Source organism: Chlamydotis macqueenii, chromosome 3, assembly GCF_036417535.1.
Source record: "Chlamydotis macqueenii isolate bChlMac1 chromosome 3, bChlMac1.mat, whole genome shotgun sequence".
Lineage (NCBI taxonomy): Eukaryota > Metazoa > Chordata > Aves > Otidiformes > Otididae > Chlamydotis > Chlamydotis macqueenii.
The window spans coordinates 120427649-120451842 of record NC_141558.1 but is presented as its reverse complement, the minus strand read 5'-3'; the positions used below and the strand labels follow the sequence as shown (position 1 = coordinate 120451842).

General features: G+C 38.6%; 1 protein-coding gene across 1 annotated transcript in view; it reads left to right on the top strand.

Moving 5' to 3' along the window:
- Positions 1 to 24194, top strand: part of SPTLC3 (serine palmitoyltransferase long chain base subunit 3) — a 112977-nt gene that overhangs the window by 32011 nt on the left and 56772 nt on the right. Inside the window, exons 2-6 of the mRNA XM_086744678.1 lie at positions 567 to 758; positions 2386 to 2540; positions 3477 to 3625; positions 12265 to 12389; positions 14466 to 14559. Coding sequence (XP_086600804.1) covers positions 567 to 758; positions 2386 to 2540; positions 3477 to 3625; positions 12265 to 12389; positions 14466 to 14559 — 715 coding nt within the window. The remainder of the gene's footprint in view (positions 1 to 566; positions 759 to 2385; positions 2541 to 3476; positions 3626 to 12264; positions 12390 to 14465; positions 14560 to 24194) is intronic.

Here is a 24194-nt window from a genome sequence, read left to right as displayed (position 1 = left end):
AATAGCAGGCTAGCATCATAGCTGTTTTGGATACTTCCTCAGAGCTGAAGAACATCATGGTAAAGGTGCCCTTTTTAAGACGAGATTTGTTGTATATAGGTTAGTTGCTGCAATGAGTTACACAAGACTTCCAGAAGCCAAGACAGGTGCAGTGTAGGTGAGTTTTTAATGCTGCCCTTCCCTTTTTATAGGTCTATCTTGCAAGAACAGAATATTGTGGTTTCCATTTAATCATCTCTGAAGTAATTGTCCAATTACACAATAATATATTGCTGATCTTTCGTAAGTTTCACATGTTTCAAAAGAGACAAAGGAGTGGTGTTGAAGACACCTGCAATTGAGGACATTGATGGAGAGGAAAGAAAATGGAAGATACTTGTAGTGATCAGTAACAACTGCAGTGTTAAAGATCCTCCTCTTCAGGTATAGGTTGCATCAGCTGATACAGTGTGAGGTCTAAATGTCTCTCCTAATCTGTGGCATATTAGAGAAGAATATTTACTTCAACGTCTAAGCTTTGGTGAGATTAAATGTATTAATCACAAGTTTCTGTTCTATATTTTCAGAAGAATGGCGTATCAAATGGAACTCTCTACAAAAAAACATTTATTGAGCACTTTGAACAGGCACCAATGTATGTTGTTCTTCTTACGTTCCTGGCTTTTGGAGTGGGAACAGTATTTGGCTACCTGCGAGATTTTATGAGAGCCTGGGGACTAGAAAAACGTAACATTGCTACAGAAAGAGAACAACAAAAAGTATGTATGAAAAAGACATTATGTATCCACAGCTGAGTTTTCCCCTGCTTGCAAGTTATGTAGAATAACCTACTGAAGTAACAAGGCAGACAACTTCCAACTTTGAGAGGAACGTTGCATGGGAATGAGAGGAATGACACGCACTGCAGTGTAGTTAAACACATGTATGAATATGTGCCTATATATATGTAAAATCATAATTTTCACCCAGAAATCTGTTCACCTTGTTCTAAGAGTGTCAAAATACTCTCAGCAAAATAGAATCTCAGTGTATTAGGTCAATCTACAGAAAAAGAAAACTCAGAAATGCCTTATTGTTAAATGTGTCATCTCTCCAAATCTCTCAAACCTCAAGTTTTTTAGTCCCATCTGGCTTTCTTACTTTGGCCTTCATAGTGATAGGCAGTGCTAACGTCTTTGTAATTGTTGACTTACATTTGCTGAACTGCTGGTCACAGAGCCCTCAGGAATCATTGTCCCAATACAAAGTGAATGTAGCCTGAATTCTTGCAAGTCCTGACTTAGAACTATGCCGGATGAAAACGTTTCTAAGTGAAACTTGCACCTCAGCTAACTGAATTACCTTTTAACTTTCTTTAGATTTTTTTTGTTGCTCCTCCTTCCCTGTGCAGTTTGAGCCATTATTTACAGTAACGTGGCAGAATGGAGGAAAAATGCAAATAGTGCTACTGTTCGTCTTAGAAATAAAATTCCCGAAATTGTTTCCTGTTTTGGCTTTTCAAAGATGCATGTGCTACTTAATGAAATATCATGGTGCAGTCTTTTTATCAGCATTTTCATGGAATATCCTTTTCAATTCACTTCATGATTTGGCCATTTGTCAAGTTATTTTGATTACAGATATACTAGTTAAATCTTTTTGCCATCCACCATGAATTACGTGTTCATTTAATTCTTCAGTCTTCCATGTATGTAACTCCATGCCATGTTATTTTGTCAGCTTATTGTATCCAGTGTCCAATATGGCTATAGTGCTGTTTCATGTAAAAATTTATTTAGACTCAATACCTTTCTTTTAATTTAATTTTCAAGTAAAATTCACAGATAGACATTAATTGTCAACCAAACTAGTAGTCTTAACTGTCTACTTGCGTGTCCAATCTAGGCCAGTAATGCACAGATCAATTACATTGAACTAGCTTTAAATCTAACTTATCCAGCATTTCATTAAATACAATGAGTTCTGCAATCTGTTCTACACATAGCAAAAATGTTCAATTTGAAGCATTTGATTTCTCTAAGTGGAAGAATCATGATTTATTGCATTTACAGCTTTCCAAATATTGGACTGGAGACTTAGGCCTACTTGTTGACCATTGCGTGGGGGGGGGAGACACCCACCTTAAAAAAAAAAAAAAAGAAAAAGAAAAAAAATTAAAAAATCAAACAAACTCTAAAAACCCACATCATAAAAAAGCCAACGCTGTATTTCAAGGGAATTAGAATAAGATATTTTCTGATTGGAGTTGTTTGCAACATAGGAACATGTGACTGTTACAGCTCTCTGTTTACTAGTGAATCAGTTTTTCCTTTTTAATGGGAATGACTTGGGTACAGAAACAGACATTTTCCTAGCAACATAACCCTGTGCATGTTTTTAAACCAGGATTTTGTGCCACTTTATCAAGATTTTGAAAACTTTTACACCAGAAACCTCTATATGAGAATACGAGATAACTGGAATCGTCCAATTTGCAGTGTCCCAGGGCCACAGTTTGACCTCATGGAACGCGTAACAGATGATTACAACTGGACATTTAGGTAAGTCAGCTTACAATCTGCAGCTGTCAGCTTCATAAGAATATCCCTGATACATCTGCAAAGCACAGAAAGTTGCATCTAGCCCCTCATACCTAGATCGTTGATTAATATATTTCAGCATATTTTTTTTTCTGAAAGCATTATTGTGCTCACAACCTGTCCCCTTGCTTTTGAATATTTTTTGGAAATGCAGTATGGAAGGGACTAAACTCCATTGCAAATGGGTTTTGTTTGGCTGTCTCAGCTCAAGTAAGACTGCTTACACTTCAGTTACAACAGCAGACCTTTAGTCAGAATATGATAACAGAATTTGTTCTGTCTCTTGGTTAAGATTTAAGACAATTTCTTGCATTGCATAAATATGGCTTCTTACTTATATAATGAGTCTTTGGCAGTGTGTTTTAAGCAGTTTGCAGCTTGAAGATTTCAGTGTATTGCAGCTATTACTGAATAAATCTGGAAATTCACCACATAAACAATGTGCAGGTTGACTATATTTCAGCTTGAGACTGCAACATAGTGTTTCCCACAACATTTTTCTCATGTTTCATTCCTGCATGTATGTGAGCACTGATGACTTGGTGGAAGCTGTTGACAATTTGCTTGAAAAAAAGTGTCTGTAAGTTGTTTCTTAAACAAAGTCCCAGGTTTGTTTATTTAAAACCATAAAAGCACCCTTTCACCTAATACCAGTACATTGCCACCTACAGCTTGGAATCTGGAAAACATTCTGAGCAAGAAGCAATATTTAGTTAGGAAAAGAGAAAGGCTGGAAAAACTTTTGGAATGTTTCTCCAGTATTAGGATTGTAAATTCCCAAATAGGAATTTGACAGTGGAAGAAAAATTGGTGGGAAAATTTTGGGGTTTTTCTTTTCTTTTTGTTGAGGTTGGAGGGAAAGTTGCACTGTTCTTTAAAAATTTGCTTTAATTCTAGGTTTACAGGAAGGACTATCAAGAATGTAATCAATATGGGTTCTTATAACTACCTCGGCTTTGCAGAAACGGATGTGAATGCTTTGAAAACTGTGACAATAGAGTTACAAAAATACGGGACAGGAGTCTGCAGTACCAGACAGGAAATGGGTGAGTAAACAGCTAGATGGCCACCAAAGTTTCTGTAACTATATGCTTTTTCTTACAGATATCTTGAAAGAATTGAATACTTAAAGAATTTTAGTCACATCAACAATTACTTGTTTCACTATTTAAAGTGATGTTGTGTTTTATTCATTATCACAGAAGGATTTTTTTTAAAAGGAAAAAATGTTACTGATTTTTAGACAAGCAAAAACAAATGTGTCAAATAGTGGCCTGGGATTTTTAATGATGGAAGTAGCAGGCTTGTTTTTTAAAAGAAATAAAATAAACATTGAGACGTCAAGAATTGTTCTAGAGCAGACTTAATTGCGTCGCAGATTTCTATCAGTTACCATATACAGAGTGTTCTGATAGGTAAAATGAGCTTTTACCTAATTTTTTTAAATCTTATGTTCTAAGAATATATTGTAATGTTTTATGAGACATTTATGAGACAACATAGAAATTTCTGGTGTACAGCTAAGGAATAAATTCAGGAAGGCTCCATCTGACTCTTTTGGTTTGTATGTCCTTTAGGATTTGTCTGCTTTTTTGCTTTGTGGCTGTATGTAGTGTTATCCTCAATTGTATATTTTTACACAAAGCTTTGCCTTCCTAGTGGTGCAGTCAGCCTGCATTTCAGAGAAAACAATTTTGAGCCATAGAAATGCAAGGGAAGGTTTCTCTTCAGGCTTCCTCTTTCTTGGGAGCTATCAAAATGGAAAAAAAAAAAGGTAGGCTTCCCAGCATAGAGAAGTCTTTTATAGACATTTTTTTTTTCTTCCCTAATCCAGCAAAGTATCCCTCAAAGTAAACTATTTTCCTCCAGAAATCTCATGGAAAAAATACTGTATTTAATTTGTTTTCTTTATTTAACGTCTCATTTCCAGACAGAAAATAAGGCTAACTTTGTCGTTATCTTCTTATATTGTCATCATTATTTGATTTGCCAATACTAAATATGTCAGTAATACCACTCAGAGGGGGTTTACAGATTGACCCTACCTTCCTTTTGTAGGTGACTCATCTGGTGACTGCCATATATTGTTTAATCTGAATTGCATGCTTGAAAGTGGTCACCATTGCTAGTCATCTAAGGTATTGAAGGAACATTTGTTTATGTCTTTTTCTCTTGAATGCTATTCTGTCTGAGAATATTTCAAGTTGATTTCAGTATGCCAAAGAATATGCCTGGTATTCCCCATTCTTTATCCTTTGCAAAATTTTTTTGATGGAAGATTTACATAAATTTGACTTATTCTCAATAAAAAAACCCACCTTAGGAAAAGATTGATTCTGTCTTCAAACGTTAAAAATCTTATTATTTAACTTAATCTAATCTGTTTTGAGAGCTACTGTATACAGATTTCTAGGACTTTCTTTTCATCTAAACTTCTGTGCAGTACTCAGGTGTCTTGACAGATCGAGCAAAGTTTTAGGTTCATTCTAACTGGTTCACTATACATGATGCAAGAATGGACTGCAAGTAAATAACATTTTACAAGTCTTCTCAGTATTAGTCTTTTAGGGACTGAATTTCAGAGATCAGCTTGGCCGTCCAGACCTATTAAAAGAAGAAAGCAGGGTCGTAACATCTGGTTTAGAGGGTGTAGATGAGCAGTCATAGCGTTTTGTGCTAGGCAAAGAGAGAGCCTGTGCTTGTGCAGTTAGTGGAGAGAGAGGTTGTTCCCCAGAGCAATTCTCAGCAATGGTTACTTCGTTGGCACTGACTCTGTTGGAGCCTGTCTACTGCCAAGAACTGTAGAAACAACCTAAGGAAAACAGCTTCTTATTAGTAGTGCGGGTACCCTCTTTTCTTTTTCCTTTACCTCCTTGTGCTGCTTCAGCTCTATTCTTGTTCACAGTTGAGCAGATTTGAAAAACTCTATCCAAGTTAAATACATATACTTTCCAGAGAGATGTGGGGAAGGGTCTCTGTGAAAGGTCTTACCTTTTTAAATTATCATTTGCCATCTTCATCTTAGAAAAATAGAACAGAATGCTTTTGTTCCTGGGAGGATAAAATTTTAAAACCGTTGTTGTTGTTATGTGGCTGAGCCATTTATTCTGGTTTGAAGTATAAATGCAGTGAGCTGTGGGAGCCTAGGCTATAAATTGCCTCTGGGGTCCTAATCCAAGAAAGCCCTTGAACATATTTATGATTTCAAGCTAATTGACTTTGAGAATACTGTTCTGCTTATGTGCATTTAAGTGTTTGTCATGTTTGGGGTTTTACCAAGATCTCTCTCAAAGTAGTGGTAGGTCTCTTTTTTTTTAAGAAGGATCATTCTACTACTTAGAAAAGATTTCAGAGAGAGGGGAAAACAAAGAAGAAACAAATAAAATTAATGGGAGTGTTGTTTGAAAGAATACATGATGGTAAAACTGTCTGAGATTTTCTGCCTAAAATACTTCTCTTATAAACTGTGCAAACTGTGGAGCGGGTGTAAAATGTCATGTCAGAAGGTTGTTGCAGGTAGTTTGCTCTCAGTATAAGTTAATATGGGCATATTAACATGGTTGTTTATATATTTACAAAACTGTGTTTTATTAAGGAAACTTAGTGAAGCTAAACCTTGCTAAATGTAAAACAGTTATTCTACATTCCCAGAAACCTAACTTAAGACTGTATGGAAACATAGCTCAGAAATTCATTTCAGTGAGAACTGAAAGCCCTGCTCATGCTGTCCCTAAAATAATAATGCATGTGCTGCTTGAACAGACATTCCTGTTTAAGCACAAATTTATACAAAACTGATAAAAACAGTGGCTGATCTTCCTAGATTTGTCCTCCATAAAAAGATGTAAGACTTTTCAGTCCATTTTCAGTTCCGTACTCTCTTTAAATTATAATAATAATAAATCAATTTCTTAGCATAACAGTGTCATTTAAGAAGCATTCCTGAGTCTTCTGTGGGACTTTCAATCTGAAAGAACAATATTTTCCTTTTTTTAAGACCAAGGTAACTATTATCCCTTAGGAGCAAGATCTTGGGGTTATAAGTGGTAGTTCTGTGAAAGGATTAGCTTATTGTTCCGTGGTCAGGAAGCAAATCAAATACTAGAAATTGTTAGGAATTGAACAGAAAGCTAATCATAGAACCTCAGTCTGCTGCTACGTAGAGCTGTGGTTTGCTGTCATCTTGAGTACTCTGTGCAGTTCTGCTCAAAAATATTTAGCAGAACTGGAAAGTGTAGGAGAAGGGCAACAAGAATCATCCAAGGCCTCAAACAGCTTCTGGGTGAAGAATTATTGAGCTAGCTGTCTTCAGCTGTCAGAAATGACTGTCATCTGGCTCGAAAAGAGCCTAAAGGGGGAAATCATAGAAATCTTCAAAATTATATGTGATGTGGAAGAGTGATCAGGGTTGGCTGTTCATTGTCTCTTCCACTACAAGATCTACAGGGCATTGTATGAAGTTGGTAGAAGGTTTCCATCTAAATCCGGAAGGCAGCTCTTCACACTGAAGGCTGGCAGAGCCAAGGAACTCATTGCAAAGGTGGGTCCAGATGCTAAAACTTTACACTCCCTCGCATTCCTGGGGACATTGGCCATATGCAGAGGAGAGATCATTGATAGTTACTAGAAATACCAAAACTATTATCTGGTTCAGGATGTTCTGATGCTGAAATTAGTTAGAAGCTGGGGTACTACTCTATATATGTTTGTCCCAGAAGTAGTTCCAATGCTCTGTTTGTCTAACTCACCATTGTTCCTTATGGAGATGATATACATGAGTAACAGGAGCAAATGTATCATTACTGCCATTTAAGCAGCCAAGCAGGATTCCTGCCTTTTGAAATCCTTCTGCTGTGATTATGTCTTGGACTAAAAGGCAAGGTGGAGCCTGCACGGAACACTTGTAGGGTGATTCATTCTGGAGGGCGTGGTTAGGAGATTACCTTTGAATGCCTAGCTTGCACTCAGTTCTAGGGCTTTTTGTTTATTTAAGAATTTTTTATATATTTGATTGTGATCTGATTTCTAAAAAGCAGATCTGAAAACTCATGCCAACATTTAAACTGCAAAAGTAGCTCCATCCACTTCACTTCCTTCCCTTAGGCTTTAAGGCCTAATGTGAATTTCCAACAGCATTTCAAGAAGGTAAAAATAGTTACTTGGCCATTCTTTTTTACCACTTCAAAGCTTTGATTAGGGCCAGGGTTCATTTTAAACTCAGTACTGTACAAACACAGAAATAAATGGTTCATTTTTCAGTTAGGAGAAAGAGATAAAAATCTAAGGTTCCCATAATTTACAGTTTCCAAGTAGAAGCTTAAGGAGAGAAATATAGCCACATAAATGAGAATTACTGTGTGTATATAAATTTCATAATCTTGGCTGCTTTCTGATAGGGTATGGTATAAATTAGGAAACAGTTCACGAGAGGAATTTTCCTTCTTTGTCATCTCCTACTAACATCATTTTCCTTTTTGTGCCTGCCCTGTCATAAATAACTAATCCAACTTATGATCAAAGGGTCAAGTTTGTTCCTGGTATTTCACCATTGCAAAAGCATGCTTGGCAAAGCATCATTAAGCTCTGGATAGTCCGTCTTCTGGCAGGTGGAAGTGAAGGCATCAGAAGGGTTGTGTGACCTGTTTAAAACCTAAAATATCTCCAATATGTAATGTTACCTGTGTACCTGCAATTACTTAGACACTTAAGACACTGCTACCCAGGCTTTGGCATAAAGAGGCTGGACTTCAACTGTAAATTTTAGCCCTGTGTTTTTATAAAGGAAAAAAGCAAACAAAACTGGAAGTTTTCTTAAAATTAATCTACTCTTTTCTGAGATGATTCTTTCAATTACACAGATCTACAACACACACAGCACCTTTGTGGTGTGAAAGCCCTGTTAGCTGCTAGCAAGATTAAGGAAGCTTGAGCATTTCCTTTTATTTTTCAAATACTTCCTCAAAACTCACTTCTTTGTGGGCTCTTTTATGCACATGTAGTGTTAAATAAGGCAGCTTCTCTCCTTCCCTTGCCAATATGTATCGTTCTACAAGTTTAGGCTTTGCTCTTTTAGTGGGTATTGTAGGACAGTGATACCATCCGCATCGTCCAATCTCGTAGGATGGTGTAAATAAATAATACACTTTCTACATCTTCTGCTTCTCCATCCAATCTTACTTGTGTAAAAGTGTGGATGTGTTACAGTAATATTATCTTTTCATCTCTGAAAAATATCCTACTGGAGTGAGTTTGTGACCTTAACTTTCAAATGTCACAGGGAAGTGTAGGTGTTTTGTTCTGTTCCCTACCCTCCTAATGATGCCTCTGACAAACTGTGATTTTCATAAACTATGATTCTTACTCACTTTGGTGAGTCACATCAGTGATCCATAGAATTCCTGGTTCCTATTCATATGTGGAAGTGGCTTTTGTGGGAATCTGTTCTTTTTCTTTCAATGCTTGTTGTTTATATCAGTTTAGTCTTCCAGCTTTTGTTTACCTTCAAGCGAGCCGTATATTCCTGTCATCTTTGGGTCTCAGAATTCCAAATGAAAAATTCTATTAAAGGATACTGTTGCCAGTGTTGGCAGTTTAACCAGGACATGTTATTAATACATAAGAACCTGAAAGACTGTATTGGGAGACTAACCAGTGGCATTAACCAACTCGTCGAGGCTGAAAGTGTCAAAGCTAAATAATGAATTATGTGGACCCCCGGAAGTGTATTTTCAAGCTTTATCTGTCTAGCGGACTGACAGTGACTTTCAACCCAAGAGCATGAGTAAACCTAAGAAAGCCTGCTAAAGCACCTGTCCCTAGAGTGTAGTGGCAAGCTAATGGAGGGAATTGGGTCCTCAGATTTTGAAAAGCAGGAGATTTGCTTTGAAAAGTGTGGGGATCTGTGCAGGTGGCTAACATTGTAAAAGTCCACTTTTGGTAAGATCTTCGATTTTACTTTCTATGACACCTATATAATCCCAAAACACAGTAACACCTGCTGCACTCTGTTGCATACAACTGTTCAGCAGGGTGGAATAACTTTCAAGAAAATATTCAGTTTTTTTCTCTGAAAGATGCAGGTAGCTTTTTATTTTCCTTTTTGTCTTAAAACTTTCCCAGTAAGATAGCCTACATTATTTAGTTGTATCCTCATTTCTCAGGTCAAACCAAGCTGTAGACAGCATAAAAATCAGAGCAAGTAGAGTATGGGGAAAAATTCTAATGTCTCTGTCTCAGACAATATAGAAGGTATCTGTGTATACAGTGTATTAATAAAAATATATCTAGTACATCACTTTTCGTTCATCACATCATGATGCTGGTCTGAAGCCAGCACACTACAAGACACTTTAAGGGCCATGATAAACTGACCTGACAGTGCTAAGGTTGTATTTAATGAAGACCAGTGTAATTACTGCCTTTCTTACATAGCTTGAGATTTGGCAAATCCTTGTCATTCAAGTTTTGAATTTGCGAAGTGAACACCTATTGATTCTAATTTGTATTCCAGGATTTGTAGACAATAGTGGTATACAATATCATATGCATTCACTCTTAGGATTAGTAAATAGTAAGTAGGAATAAGTCACTTTCAGAATGTATTGTTTTTCACCATCACAAAATCAATAAAAATAGGTGAAAAATGTGCTTTTCCTTTCCGGTCCATCTAATAGATGCTTGAACAGAATAATCTGTAGTGAATCAGGCTGTTCTTGTTTGTGAAGACAGAAAACATATGATGCAACCCCAAAAAGCAATTTAACTCCACCCTAGTAGTGTCAGATTTACCCCTGCAAGAGTCAAGGACAATTTTCTCATGCCTTAAAATGCCTGCCTTGCAAAGCACACAGTGCTTGTTTTTTGTGCTTTCACAAACCTCCTTCTAATTCAAGCTGTGACCATAGTGTGGTGAGCTTCAAACTTCTGCTTCATCTTCTTTGTGTGCCGATAGCCCTCCAAAATAAGATCTGCAAGGAACACTAGGGCAGCTGACCATGCTGAAACCCTCAGTGGGCAATGAGTGCTGTAAACAGGTTGAAGCCTAACTGGGCCCAAAATGCAAAAAATATAGAACTAATCATAGAAATACAGCATGAGACCTACTGGGCTTACAAGTTAGGACACTGATTCTCACACACATCTCCAGCGAGCAGCTCAACTCTGAAACACTATGTGGCTTTGAATTTCATGGATCTTGGCTACTAAGCAGTGCCTGTGCACAGACCCAGCACATATCCTTGTGTATCTTGGGATCTACAGGTGCAAAAAGTAGCCATCCTCAAAGAGCTTCATACAGAGTCAACTCACATCTACTGGAGCTTCTGCAGAGCTGAATTTTCTGTGTCACGTTACCTAACTTATCAGGGCACAGAGCCAGAGACAACTCAGCTCAATGTACATCCAATGCAACACAGAGAGTCCTGAAGCTCTGCCGGAGTTGGCTCAGGTCTAGCAGAACCTCGGCAGGCTCTGTGCAAAATCTGTTGCTGAAACTGTACTGCTGCCATTTGTATTTGATTATTTTTTTTTAAATGAGCTTTCCTCCATGATGAAGGTAAGATCATCTTCCTGACTCATAATTCTTAAGACACTCTAGTCAAGCTTCTGCTTTCCTCCATTCATCTGCCCTTTGTCCATCACAGTGAACACAGATTTCCTGTTCCCATCAATTGTAATTCACTTTGCCTATATTATTGTGACATCCGTTTGTGCAGCGCAAGTGAGGTGAGATATTCGCTTCCCTAACTTTTTTTCTGCTGTCCTTTCTTACAGCCTTATTCATAGGGGGAAATGCTCTGTCAGAGTCCACAAGCTATCCTCTTTTCTTCCCCACAGATCATCCTGTAAGAGTTCCTTCTGCCTTGGTACCTGCAATGCACAGCTAGGCAACAAAAGACTAGAGAGCTGGCAAGTTGAGATGAATCATTACTGTTCAAAGTTATTTGTTATCTCAGTCTCTTACACCACTCTTACGTTTGTTGCCTTTTGTATTTTGTCATCCTCCATTGTGAGCTGGGCAGGAGAGATACTGCTTTTGTTGAATAGTTGGAGCACCTTATTTGTTTGGAGACTCCAGGCACTAATACTAGATAAGCAACTTGTGATAAAGGAGCGTCTCTAGTGTTGCCTTATCATGTGTATTTGACTGTTGAGAGGGAGGAAAGGGGAGAGTTATGGAGAATGGCATAGTTTTTACTTTCCAAAGTAGAAAAAGGAGAACACTTTTTTGTTTGTTTATCCATATAAAATCACATACAGAGGCACTCAAGAAAAAATGAATTTTGTTGTCATTGGTTTTTGTTTTCACATCCAGAGAGAACTCAAGAATACCTAAGGTACTTGCCCCACATTTCCTATGAAAAGGAGGTGGTTTTGTCCTCATTGCAAGAGAAAAGCCAAAAAATAACTCTTGAGAATAAACTATGTGAAAAGTTGTTATGGAAAAATGGAACTTTCACAAACCAATTGCTTTGTTACCTTAACAACAACAGTATTTGTTAGCATTATTTATAGCTTACTTTTTCTTGCATTATCTCGCATGCATAACATACAAATGGAAAACTTTCATTAGAACTTAATGCCAATGACATGCTTCTAGCCTGTTCTTTTGTATGTTTTATGTCCTTAGAATTAATAACTTGCACAGTTTAATTAGATTTAAGATTCCCTGTGCTTATTTCTGCAGGCACCCTAGACAAACATGTAGAACTAGAGAAACTTGTGGCTACGTTCCTTGGTGTGGAAGATGCTATGGTGTTTGGCATGGGCTTTGCAACTAACTCAATGAATATTCCAGCACTTGTTGGAAAGGTGAGTACTTCCTTAAGGAACACATAGAACAATTGTTTATTAATTGTTTTAACAATTGTTGCAGTATTCTGGGCACCAATTAAGTGGAAAGGCTTGACCAAGGAACAAAGCTTGATATCAGGAATTCATGGGTCACAAGGCTGATGACCTTGTGACCTTAAATATGCTCCTTCATCTTTTTCTTCTAGCTCTGGGTGTTACTATCACACATACCTAACATCTGTTTAAGGATGAGTGATATGATTGCTTAGCTTCTCTTAACAAAGTTGCTTCTGCCTAAAAAGTAAGCAAATGTTGCATCTCATGTCTCGGGTGTTGTGGAATGAAGTATTTGGTCTACTTGGAGAAATACTGTCCAGCTGCTTGTGGTGAGATGATTAGGATATTTTTTACAGCACTTTCAGAAAAGAGACAGCACAGTGTTTAGGGTTCCTGTTGAACAGATCTCCAGCCAGCCCTGCAAAGAAAGCTGGTAGCAAATGCAAGTCTGAAGTTCTGACCATATGACAGAAGCTGGGTTCTTATTTGGTGTTGAAAGGACTTTATCTCCAATTTGGGGTACCTAACACAAAGTCATGAAAATCCTCTTTAGTTCGTGCAAGTGTGAAACAGTATTTCCCTCTTCCTGGAGATGGAATGAAGTCACTGTGTGGTGTATAATCAAGATTTCTCCTGAAGCACCAGTGTAGAGGTGAAGTCACTTCTTCACTCACTACTGAAGATGAATCCAACTTTTGCAAGAGATTTCTAAAATACACAAGGGTTGAGCAGGGAGAATTGCTTCAGCTGCTCAGAACATGAACTTCAGTCTGCAACGGTGCTGGAGAAATTATCCAGCAATTTCAAAGGGAAACAGATACAGAGAATTAATAATAAAGGTAAATTTGTGAAATTGCAGACATACATTAGAGCATAAGATTATTGTCCTGTGCTGAGCTATAAAATAGTTTTTCTCTCACTTAGCTGGCTGCATGTGGAGGCTCAGACCTCTGTCAAAGTGGGACACTGAGATATAAGTGGCACAAATAAAGACAGTACTGTATTTATTATATAGAATATAACTAGAACACAATAGAATATATTAATATTATGTGGTATTATAATACATTCTATATATTCCAGGTATTACATTATCTCCTATGCTGGGGAGATCTATTCCTAAATTTCCCTCTATAATTAAGCCTAGCAGCTACATTTTCTTGTAAAGATTGATATACTCTTACTCCTGCATACCAGTCTTCAGACAGATTTGTGTGAGTATCTCTCAACCTAGACATAGTCTGTGTTTCCAAAATAAGTATTTACTTAATGTTATATTGCCCTTTGGGTAATGAAACCACAGCACAAGATGTGTAATAAAAAGCAGAGCTGAATTACGGTTCCAACTTGAATTTCAACTGTGAATCCTGGCTCCTGTTAGTATACTATACGAAGTTATTTCTCCTGCATTTCTATTTTAGTTTCTCAAAAGAAAATTAGTTTTCAACTGAGTTAATTAATGAAGAATATACTACAGGTGAATTCTGTATCTGTTTACCAGAGAAAGACTGCCTGGTGCCTAGGCTCCACTCACATCTTAATGGAAGTGGGATTCATGAGGCATCGATCTGTCCTGCTCTCATTTCTGCAGCCCAAAGTGCTGATGTCAGTCCAGCCTCAGTATTAATCCTTACGTTACTGTCATGCAGTCTTTATATATGAGATGGTGACTGCATTTTCCTCGCAACAGATAGTTGCAAGGTTATAGAGGTGATAGAGGAAGCAATATCACTGGATTTTACTGTAAAGCAGCCAGTCTCTACAAGGGTTATTCTCTACTTTCCAGCTACAGGAAATATTTGGCCCCTTTGCACCACCTGGGAATGCCTGAGAATCTGATCCCACAGTTTCTGCCTGCCTTTGCAGTGGGTCGTAGCACCTTCAGAAAAGTGGCAGAAAATCCAGTTCATGTTTAATACTTCCAACTTAATTGGTGCAGTGCTATGTTATAGACACATGTGTATGCTGACACACACACGCACATTTGTCAATAGCCTCCCAAATCATGCAGATGCTTATTGTACTCCTTCTCCACAGGGCTGCCTCATTTTAAGTGATGAGTTGAACCACTCTTCTCTCGTTCTTGGTGCAAGGCTTTCAGGTGCTACTATTAGAATCTTCAAGCATAATAGTGAGTATTGAAGTTGGAAATATTTGTAGACAGAGTTGTTCACATCTCAAAGGCAAGAACGCTTCCTTTCAATGCTTGCTTTGCTGCCAGTTCCCAGATGATACTTTTCTTCAGGCAGAAGGAGTAACTGTTCAATATTATGAGTGATTTCTGATGGGGAAAAATTAATAGTGTACTATTATAATTCCTGTTGTGCATGATTTGGATCATCAGGTTGGAACTTAATTGCAAAATCCAAAGTCATAATCTCACTGCTGTCTTTATGACATGCTGAATGACTCTGCTGTCATAAAGGCTTTCTCGTTATTGACACTATAGCCAAAATAGTACAAACATACTTGTGAAAACATACTCCATATTTCCTGCTTCTGTTTCTAGCAGATTTAGAGCAACCAGGGTTACCTTAATGTGACATTACTATGAAATGGTTACCCTGAAATCCCAGGGTGCTATATACCAAAGATACAGATGGTTATATCAAAGGCATCATCCCAGATATTCTTTGAAGTATACTTTTAGTACAGAAATCACACCTTAACTTGGCAATCATACAATTATCTTCTGAAATACTCATGCTTTTTAACTTTTATTTAGTTAATGCTGCTGTGGTCACTGTCAGAGACATTGTGATTGGGCTTTGATGTCAAGAGATTGTTCTTTTCCCTTATTGCCCATTGCAATTCCCCATTCTGTCCCCAATGCTGCCACCAGGCAGTGATTGCCTCAGATGTTAAGAAGCTGGAAAAGTGGTGAGGAGTGAGAAAAGAGGTTTGATCACCTTTTTAATAGCTAATAGTCTCTTCTCTTTATTAAGTGTTGTGTTCAGCCCTGAGGTGAGCAAAAATGAATTATGCATATGCTGTAAAAGGCCTAAGGATCCGTTGGAATGAAAAGCACAGTATAATTATAATATAAGGTGTTGTTATAATTAATATCTATTAATAATTTGAGCAAGAAGCAATTTCTGAAAATCATTCAAGACTTAAAGATCACCTGAACCCAAATGTTTTTACAGAAGTCATTATTCATAATTAGCCTGTAGTATACCCCAATTTGGTTCACTTCCACAAATCTGGATATACTAGGCCTGGTTGCTATACCAGTCTTTTCGCAACTCTTCCTTTGTTTGTTCAGTGTTTCATCCCATTCAGATGGGTTTGCATCACATCTTGCGGGATGACCTCTCACTACCCAAATCCAAACATTCTCAGCTTCTCCACCCATCTGTGCAGCCCAGCTGGCTTGTACTGCTTCCCACAGCATTTCAAAGAACATTCTACTCTGAGGACTGCACTACTCTCAACTGTTAGGGAAGCAGTGAAGGCATCATTTTGAGCTGTCATTCCTGTTTTAAGGAATTCAGTCTCTAACCATCCCCAATATTTCATTCTCCTCCTGAGAATCATAGAGTTGTAGCTGATACCTAACCAGCCTCTGCTTGCGCATATGAGAAATGAAAGCTGATGTTGTTTTGTGAATAGTGTATGAACCTAAAAATAATAGTGACCTGTCCAAAAAGCACTAATTGAGCACTGGAAAATGTAGACAGTTCCTTTAAAGGTGTCAGCAAACATCAGTGGAAGCCCATCCAGGTTGCTTTGGAAAACCCCATTGCTTTCTAGTTTAGAGATCTGATTTGCCAATTCTGAGACATCACTTTAACTTATTTTCAAAATGGAACTGTAAAAACTTATGCAAATACTGTTTGGAATTTGAATGTCAGCTTTTGTCATCACAATTTTGTAAGCCTTGAGTCTTAACCTAAGTTGCATTTAGAGAGCACTTCATGTGCAGCATCTTCACAGATTCATACTCTCTCTCTTGGCCCACTGCAAGACTCCCGGTATGTCAGTTCCATGGTTAGAAAGTGCTTTCTTTTGAATATGTCCTTAATTATACATGAGCTACACATCACCAACGGCTTTTAAAATCACATGTGCAGAAATGTATGTATGTGCCTTTTGCTTTAGAGAAAATAGGATGTGTATTGGAGGAGGATAGCAGTGGAAAGCATAATCCAGCAGGATTGTGTTTGTAGGATGCAGTTTCACACAGAACAAAGTGGGCTGCCTTGTTCTCTGTGGATCTGTAAGGGAGTAGCGTAATACAAGTCAGTACAGCAGATTAATTAAGGACATACATAACCAAAACTTCCAGCTTGTGTTGGGAGGGTTCTTTTCAGTTAGGCAGGTGCTTGTTTATTTTGCTAGATCAGAGATGTGTTGTTTATGCTCCCAGATTATCCTTCTTGCTAATGTGTGGCATAGCATATATACACACACACATGCCCAAGTTGTCACAGTATGTTAGTGCTGTCATTGTCATGCTTATGAACAGGGGAATTAAGCCATTATCCATGTCATACTGCTTGATGCAAAAGATTCCTTGTGCTGTATTGGCCTTCTGGGTGAATAGAAACATTTGCACTTTGAGTTACCACTTGAAGGTCTTTAATAAGCATTAATTTCAGCATCAGCTAGTAATGTGTTTTGTCTTACTTTTTAAAATCCTTCTCTGTGTTCTAGTAGAAAAAAAAAGCAATACCTTCCACCTCTTCTTTCCAAGGGCAGGGGATTGATGCGTGTCATTTCATAAAAGGAAATCAATGACCCTTTAAAGAGCTTGGCCCTGGGCATCAACTGGAGGATGTTTTTGTGTCAAAGGGTTGGCTAGGGCCCTTTAACAAGCAGCTGGAATGATTTTCCAGCAAGGTGCAGAAACAAAGAATAAATCTGAGCCCTATTCCAAAGAGGATTAGGACTTAACATGTGTTTCATTCTTACTTGTATGTACAGAGCCAAGTTGTGTGCTAGCATGAGTTGGCTCATCTCCTTCAGAGCTGTGCCAAGTTACACACGCATACTGTTTGACTTAGTATTGCCCTACAGGAAAGACAGTAAAAGAGATGCCAAGCGGTACCACCACTAATGCCTGAAACATGCTTTCTGTGCAGAAGAATCAAAAATAAATTCAAATCAGGCAACAGATTTTGAAGTTACTTTTTTCCTGTTAGAATGCAACTTGAGAAAGCAGACTTTTTTCCATGCTCCTTGTTGCTTATATCAGTCTCTTCTGAAATGCTGTGTAATACCCTTGATGAAACTGCCTAGAACATATTTACTTTGGCTCCAACTTCATTGGTTGCAGATGTGTAGGAAAGACACTGGGAGAAGGGTGAGGTGTGAATGTTTGCTGCAGTTATTATAAATGGTTATCAAAAGAAGGAGGAAAAATTATGTAAGAATTTAGTGAAGCAATGGTATATTTTCTGAACCAGCTACTTCCTGAATATTATACAAAAAAAAACCCAGCACAAGTGTGTGCTAGTAACCTCCCTTTCTAATAAGTTTGGCATTATAAATCTCTCTCCTCTCTTTTTTCCCGTTATAGAAAAACTATTTTTAAAAGAAAAGTTATCTGTAACTTTTTTCTCTGAAAAAAATATTTCACAGGAAAAAAGAGTAATACCTGCCAATTTAAACTTGCCACTGAAGCACATTCATCTTTCGAAGGCTATGCTGTAGCTAATTCTGTAAAACTGTTATTTCAAAGCATATAATATGTAATACTGGATCGACATGTCATTACACAAAAGTAAATAATTATGCTTATTTCATTAGTAAGCTAAGAAGTAATCTCTACCTATTACCTTAATTATGTATAATATAATTATTATTCTTACAAATGTTAATGAAATTCAGTTTCAATAAGTGGGTAGCTCTTCTAGGCATTACACTTTTTGCAAAAGGTCTGAACAGTTTTTCTACAACAGATGAAATTGTTAGACCTCCATGCTTCTCCTGAGTAAAGTAGAAGACATCTGGTTGTTTCTCCCTTTTGACAAAAACATTGCACACGTGTATGAGAGAGTTTTCAAGCCTTAAGGTGAATAATAGAACAAAAATGTGCTGTGGATCTATAAGTCCATTTTTATTTGGACGTAGGAATGTGCCCTGCATCCTGCCTCCCGGTGAACAGTCCCTTTCTTGTAAACAGACAGGAATTTACAGGCCTGGGCTGAGAGAAATGCACAGGCACGCACCTACAGATCATCTATGTGAGAGAAGTTTAGGAGAACACTCAATTTTAGCCCTATAACTAAAAACTACTGAACAGGACATTCCCTTCCTGTGAGCTTTCTTTAGCACTATTGCTAGTCTTCACCATGTCAGGGTCACACCAGTGTGCCACAGAGTATTTGGCCTTTAAGGGGCTGTTTCTGTTACAGGGACTTGTGAGTTTTTGTGGATGCCAGCAGCAAAGCTCAGCTCCTTGGAACCCCTGTTCTGAGGAATACGTTGGGGGGGCTTTTTACTTTTTTGGTTTGTTTTTTGTTTTTTTTTTTTAATCTTAGGACCTGAGTAGTCCTAAATTTATGTAGTAGTGGTTTCAGCGGGCTAAAATTGTTTTGACGAGCCTGGAAAGCATCTGCCTTTTGTCTCCCCTCCTGTGCTGTCAGCACCATTCACATTACCATTTCCCAGACAGTGATTTGTTTAGGAAGCTAGAAAAGAGCTGCATTTCTAGACTTGAAATGCAGCCAGCAGTACGATCCAATAACTAGTTTGCGATGGGAGGCTACAACATCTCCCCACCTCTGTGGCAGTAGTGGCCAGAAGGTGTTTCATGTTGCCTTTATCAGGCCTGGGCTCCCACCCTCCCCAAGTGACTGACACAGAGGTCCTTCAGCTATATGAGGGCTACACTCTTGGATGTTTTTTTTCTCCCCAGCCTGGGGAGAGACTGACTTATCACCTACTCTTTTTTAAATTTTTTTTCTAAGACAATCTTTATTAATAGTACATAATTTAAACCACTTTTTCAGAACCTCTGACCTTTATCTTGGTTAAATATTAGCCAAAATCCCTTGACCCTTCCAATAAAACTTGAAAAGCAAAACCAAATAGCTAACCATTAATCAGCTTGTGATTTTATCAAGGATTTTCTGTCACAGCAATTCTGGGTCTTACACTGGTATCAAGTGCAGCAGTTTTGGGTCTTATACTGGTGTCAGGTGAAAGACTATCTTTGTTCATTCAGTGGACAGACAAATGTGTTACTGCCTAACTAAATTTAAGTGAATTCTGTTCATATCAACCTGTGTAAGAAGGGTGCTGTACAAGGCTTAGGATTTATTTATTCTTTCTAATTCTACATTTTTTTCCATATAGCATCGAGCAACTCAATTGCAGTTACATTTTCAGGTTTAGATTTGCAATTGTGTGACCAGTCTGTAGGAATGTCGTCACTATGCACAGAAATCAGGCCATGTGAAAGAAAAATTTCCGGTTCCCTTCCTTGCAAGGGCACTTCAACGTACAATCAGAACAAGTGATACTACGAGGAGGGCAGGCAATTGCAAGGCAGAACCAAGCACCTTGGTGAGATGAAAATCTGGCCTCTGATCTGGTGCTTGAATCCACATCTGAAGTGGGAATCACAGTAGTACATTCTTAGCTCCTCCTCACACACTTTTTCTGAGTGTTGTGAAAGTAGTAAGGGGTTTTTGGCGTTCTCAGAAATCAGGTGGTTGATGACAGAAGTGTGTCATGCAGGTGTGAGCTGTTCAGGTTTCCGTACAAAATACAGTTTCCTGCTTGGACAACAGTTGAGAATTTATGTTAATCCAACTTTGGCATTTCTCACTCTACTCAGTTAAATGCATGCTTTGGAGTTCAGATATGTGTGCCATGAGGACACCTTAAAGAGAAAACACAGCTACCTGGAGGAGTTGTAGTTAACACTCAAAGATGTTTTAGGCAGCAGAAGGCCCTCACTTTTCAGTGCAAATATATTCTCTAGCAAAAAAAAAAAAAACAAAGAAGGAAAGAAAAGAAAAAAGAAGTGGAAAACTGTAAGTACATGCCTTTAAGCAAGCACATAAAATAGGGAGGGAAACGAAAGAGATAAATGAACAGGTAAAAATTAGCAAAAAAATGTCATTAGTTGCGAAACCCAAAGAGTTTGCAGTGGCTTGATACAAGATGGATCCTTTATTTTTTTTTATTGTTTTTCCCCAAAGGTGTAAGTGGCCATTGAATTTAAGAAGGAAGGGCAGTGTTATAGCTATTACAGAGCAGGATGAAAGGCACATTACCCACTAAGGTTTTGTCCTTCTTGAAGCCTCTGGCCACTATTGCACCCAGATAGGTGGACCGCAGCCTAATCCAGTTTGGCGTGTATTTCCCTGTGACACATAGAGACGCTGCCACAGAGAAGAGACAGGTATATCCTGCTCCTAGCATGCTGTGTCTGCATTTGCCCTCTCTGATTTGAGAAACCCGTATCTGACTTGCCAAGCGTGAATAGGAAGCTTTCCTGAGCAAGTGTTCTTTACTTTCACAGAAAAATATATTTACTGAGGGGCAGGGAGAGGAGTTTCTCACTGTTACTGTGGCTGCAGTAATTGCCACTCCCACTACCCCATTCCAAAAGAAGATATTCAAAGCTGTGATTTCAGGGAAATGTCTCTAAAGACACTTTTGCTCTTCAGAGCTGTGCCAGCAGTCAGGGACTTTTTAAGTACTAGTTTTCTCAGTAGAATGAAACCCTCCTTCTGCAGTCCTATAGTTACTGTTTAGATCAACAAAACCCTTGTGATTACTTCCTTTTGTTGCTTTAGGGATCTGCAAGGAGGAACAGCGTGGCAGCTAGCCAGCGGGGACACCCATGAAAGGGCAGTAACCAGGAAGGTACCAGCAAGGGGAGAACAAGAGAGCGGGAGGCAGTGGATGCTGCAGCAGATGCAGTGCAGCAGAGGAGAGGTGGTTGCATAGGAGGCTGAGAAGGAACAGGTAGCCACAGAGTCTAAATGAACTTGTATGAGAGTGCAAAATGGGAGAAACTGAAAACTAGAGTGGCAAACACAAGGCGAAGGAAAGAAGAATGTAATAGAGTAGTAGTAGCTTGTTTATCTTAATTAGAAAGGATTCAGCTGACATCATGCAGGAGATTTCCAGCCCACACAGAGGAATGGCAATGACGTCCCCAGCATTGCAATGTAAGGATGAGGGGTGGAGACGTCGTGTCTCCCTGTGGGGAGGCACTGTGACTGTGCCTGGGAGAGGGCAGGGGCCCCTCCAGGAGCTTGGAATCCCAGCTACACTGGAGGCAGCATGACACACAACTGCCCACCCAGATCCAGGCTCACTTCGAACCACTGGCAGTTCATGTTGTTGGTATTTCTGTTGGACTCTGAAGGATCCCAAACAAGGATTATGAAAATCTGTATTAAATTCTAAATTACCTATGAGATCCACTGTTCCCACTTAGGAAACTTTTATCCTCCATATCTAGAAGATATGCCATAGGGAGAAGGTGGAAACTGAGAGAAGGATAGAGTTGGTTGTGCTTTGACTAATTAATTAAGTAAAATTCTTAACATCACCTCCTGGGCTAGTGAACGGTTGTTAGCCACTACCGCTGAAAAGCCTGAACTGGTGATGGTCAAATGACAAAGGACAGTTATTTTCCCCATAACTGGTTGTTCAAGATGAATGATGCAACTCATCATCTCAATGTCCCAGTATTTCACAGTCTGACTATATTTAATGGGCAAATAATTTCATATCCAAAAGCCACCTGGGGTTGCATTGCTGTTTTTCCTAGCACTCAGTATATCCTGCTTCCTACAAAGTCTAAGCATAAGCACGTAGAGAGCACTGCATCTTCACTTTGAATAACAGACGCAGCCTACTGGGGGGAAGATTAAAGGTTACAGATTTTCTCTTCCTCTCAATTTCCCCTTTCCAAATGAGGCACTGCAAGCACAGAGTAAAATTCATTTGCACCCAAACAAGTGATATACTGACTGTTACAGGCTTAAGAAAGGGTCACACATACATGTTTTTGAGAATGAGACATCAGAACCAAAGTGACATAGCCCTGATCCTGCAAACAGACATGTCCTTAGCCTGTACTCCCAGCAGGACTTTGTGTCAAGTCAGGCAAGCTCGTCCCTCAGAGAGCTTTTGCCCTATCTGTGGTCTCGTGTTCCACACTAGCTTGGACAGAGGAGCTATTCACATCCATGTATTTTTTCAAACAGCTCTATTAAACAGAGTTATATATATTTCACTTCTCTCTATCCTCTCCTCTCTCCTTTCTTTTCATGTGGATGTACATTAAAAGAACTGAATCTCGAATCCATGCTTTTAGCTCAGAGGGCTGGGCAAACTGACTTTCCTGAAGTCTAGAAGCAATCTGGACTGACACGTAGACAGAATACTGAATTGAAAGCACCTATGTGATTCAGAGGAGGGTTTCAAAAGTCCCAAAAGGATATAGATGACAATGACATTGGTAGAGAAATAATTTAGTGGAAGTAAGGGGGCACTCAAATTTTACTTTGAGTGACTGAGTGAGCTTTTTGTTATCCTGGGGAGTCCTTTCGTGCTCCAAACTCAAAAGGATTTCTGAATATTATCTACTCAAAACAAAAGAGAAGGTGAGCAATTGTCTTCTATGAAATATGTGCATACTGCAAATGCTCAGCTGGGTTATAAATTCCCCTTTTGAAACACCAAGGAACTTATTTCCTTGATTGCCATCTAGTGGAAACTGTGCTGGCTGCATTACATTCTTCGTAACAGCATTTCCATCTCGGAGCTCATTGAGCTATGCAGATGATTGCACCATTGAAATAAGGGGCAACTTATCATGCATGTGTTATGCATTAAGTTACAGCAAGGTCTTGGTAGGTCAAGAGATTTCGCAGTAAGATGTAGAGTGCCACAAGTGTTTCTGAGGAATTTAACTTTCACTGGGTTCTAGCAAGAGGTGAGGTATCAGAGTGGAAGGGTTCACATCATAACCTGACCATCTCTCAAGTCATAGGTTATTCATGATGAACAGTTACTGTGAAAAATACCTGGTTCCATTCAGGTGGAAACCAAGCTATAGGTCAACATTAATATAGCTAAGCTGTATTTTCTTCAGTTGGGACAAATGTATTTTAAAGATTAGCCTTGTAATAGGCTAATTAACCTTATAATAACTCCATTAAGATGTGTTGCTGAAAAAGTGGCATTATATAATGAAAAAAATGCCAGTGGCTTTCTCAACTCACAATCTGAGCTGATTTGTAGTGTCCCTTTGGGTATTACGAGTCTCTGTAAGATGCTCTTTGAAAACATTTTGAAACGTCAATCCAGATTCTTGAAAAGTACCAGAATAATTCATTTTGGAGAGTGTTCATTCATGTGCTGATACCAGAATACTGATTAGATTTCAGCTCTGCATTGAGTGTCACATTTGGTCTGACCCTTATTACTGCAATGTTTTTTCTTGCTTCTTCCACGTTTTTCAAAACTTCAGTGGCTTTCCTTCAAGAATTTTATCAGATTATCGACACTCGGCCCTTGAGAAAACAACTAAATTCTTAACATTGTTCCAGGCCTCCTTAAAGTACTGCCAGTGCCAAGCATTTTGGCACCAAATTATCATATCCATGCCATGTGCTTATATACACTTGTCTCTCCCTCTCTCATCAGCAATCTTTCACTCCCTTTCCTTCTTGAGAAGATGATTTCTATTGCTGCCATCCTGACTTGCTTCACACAGCCTGATCCAAACCTTTGCTGAAGGAGTTCATGTTATTCCTGAGTCTGTGGTGGTGTTGGAAAGCAACAAAAAAC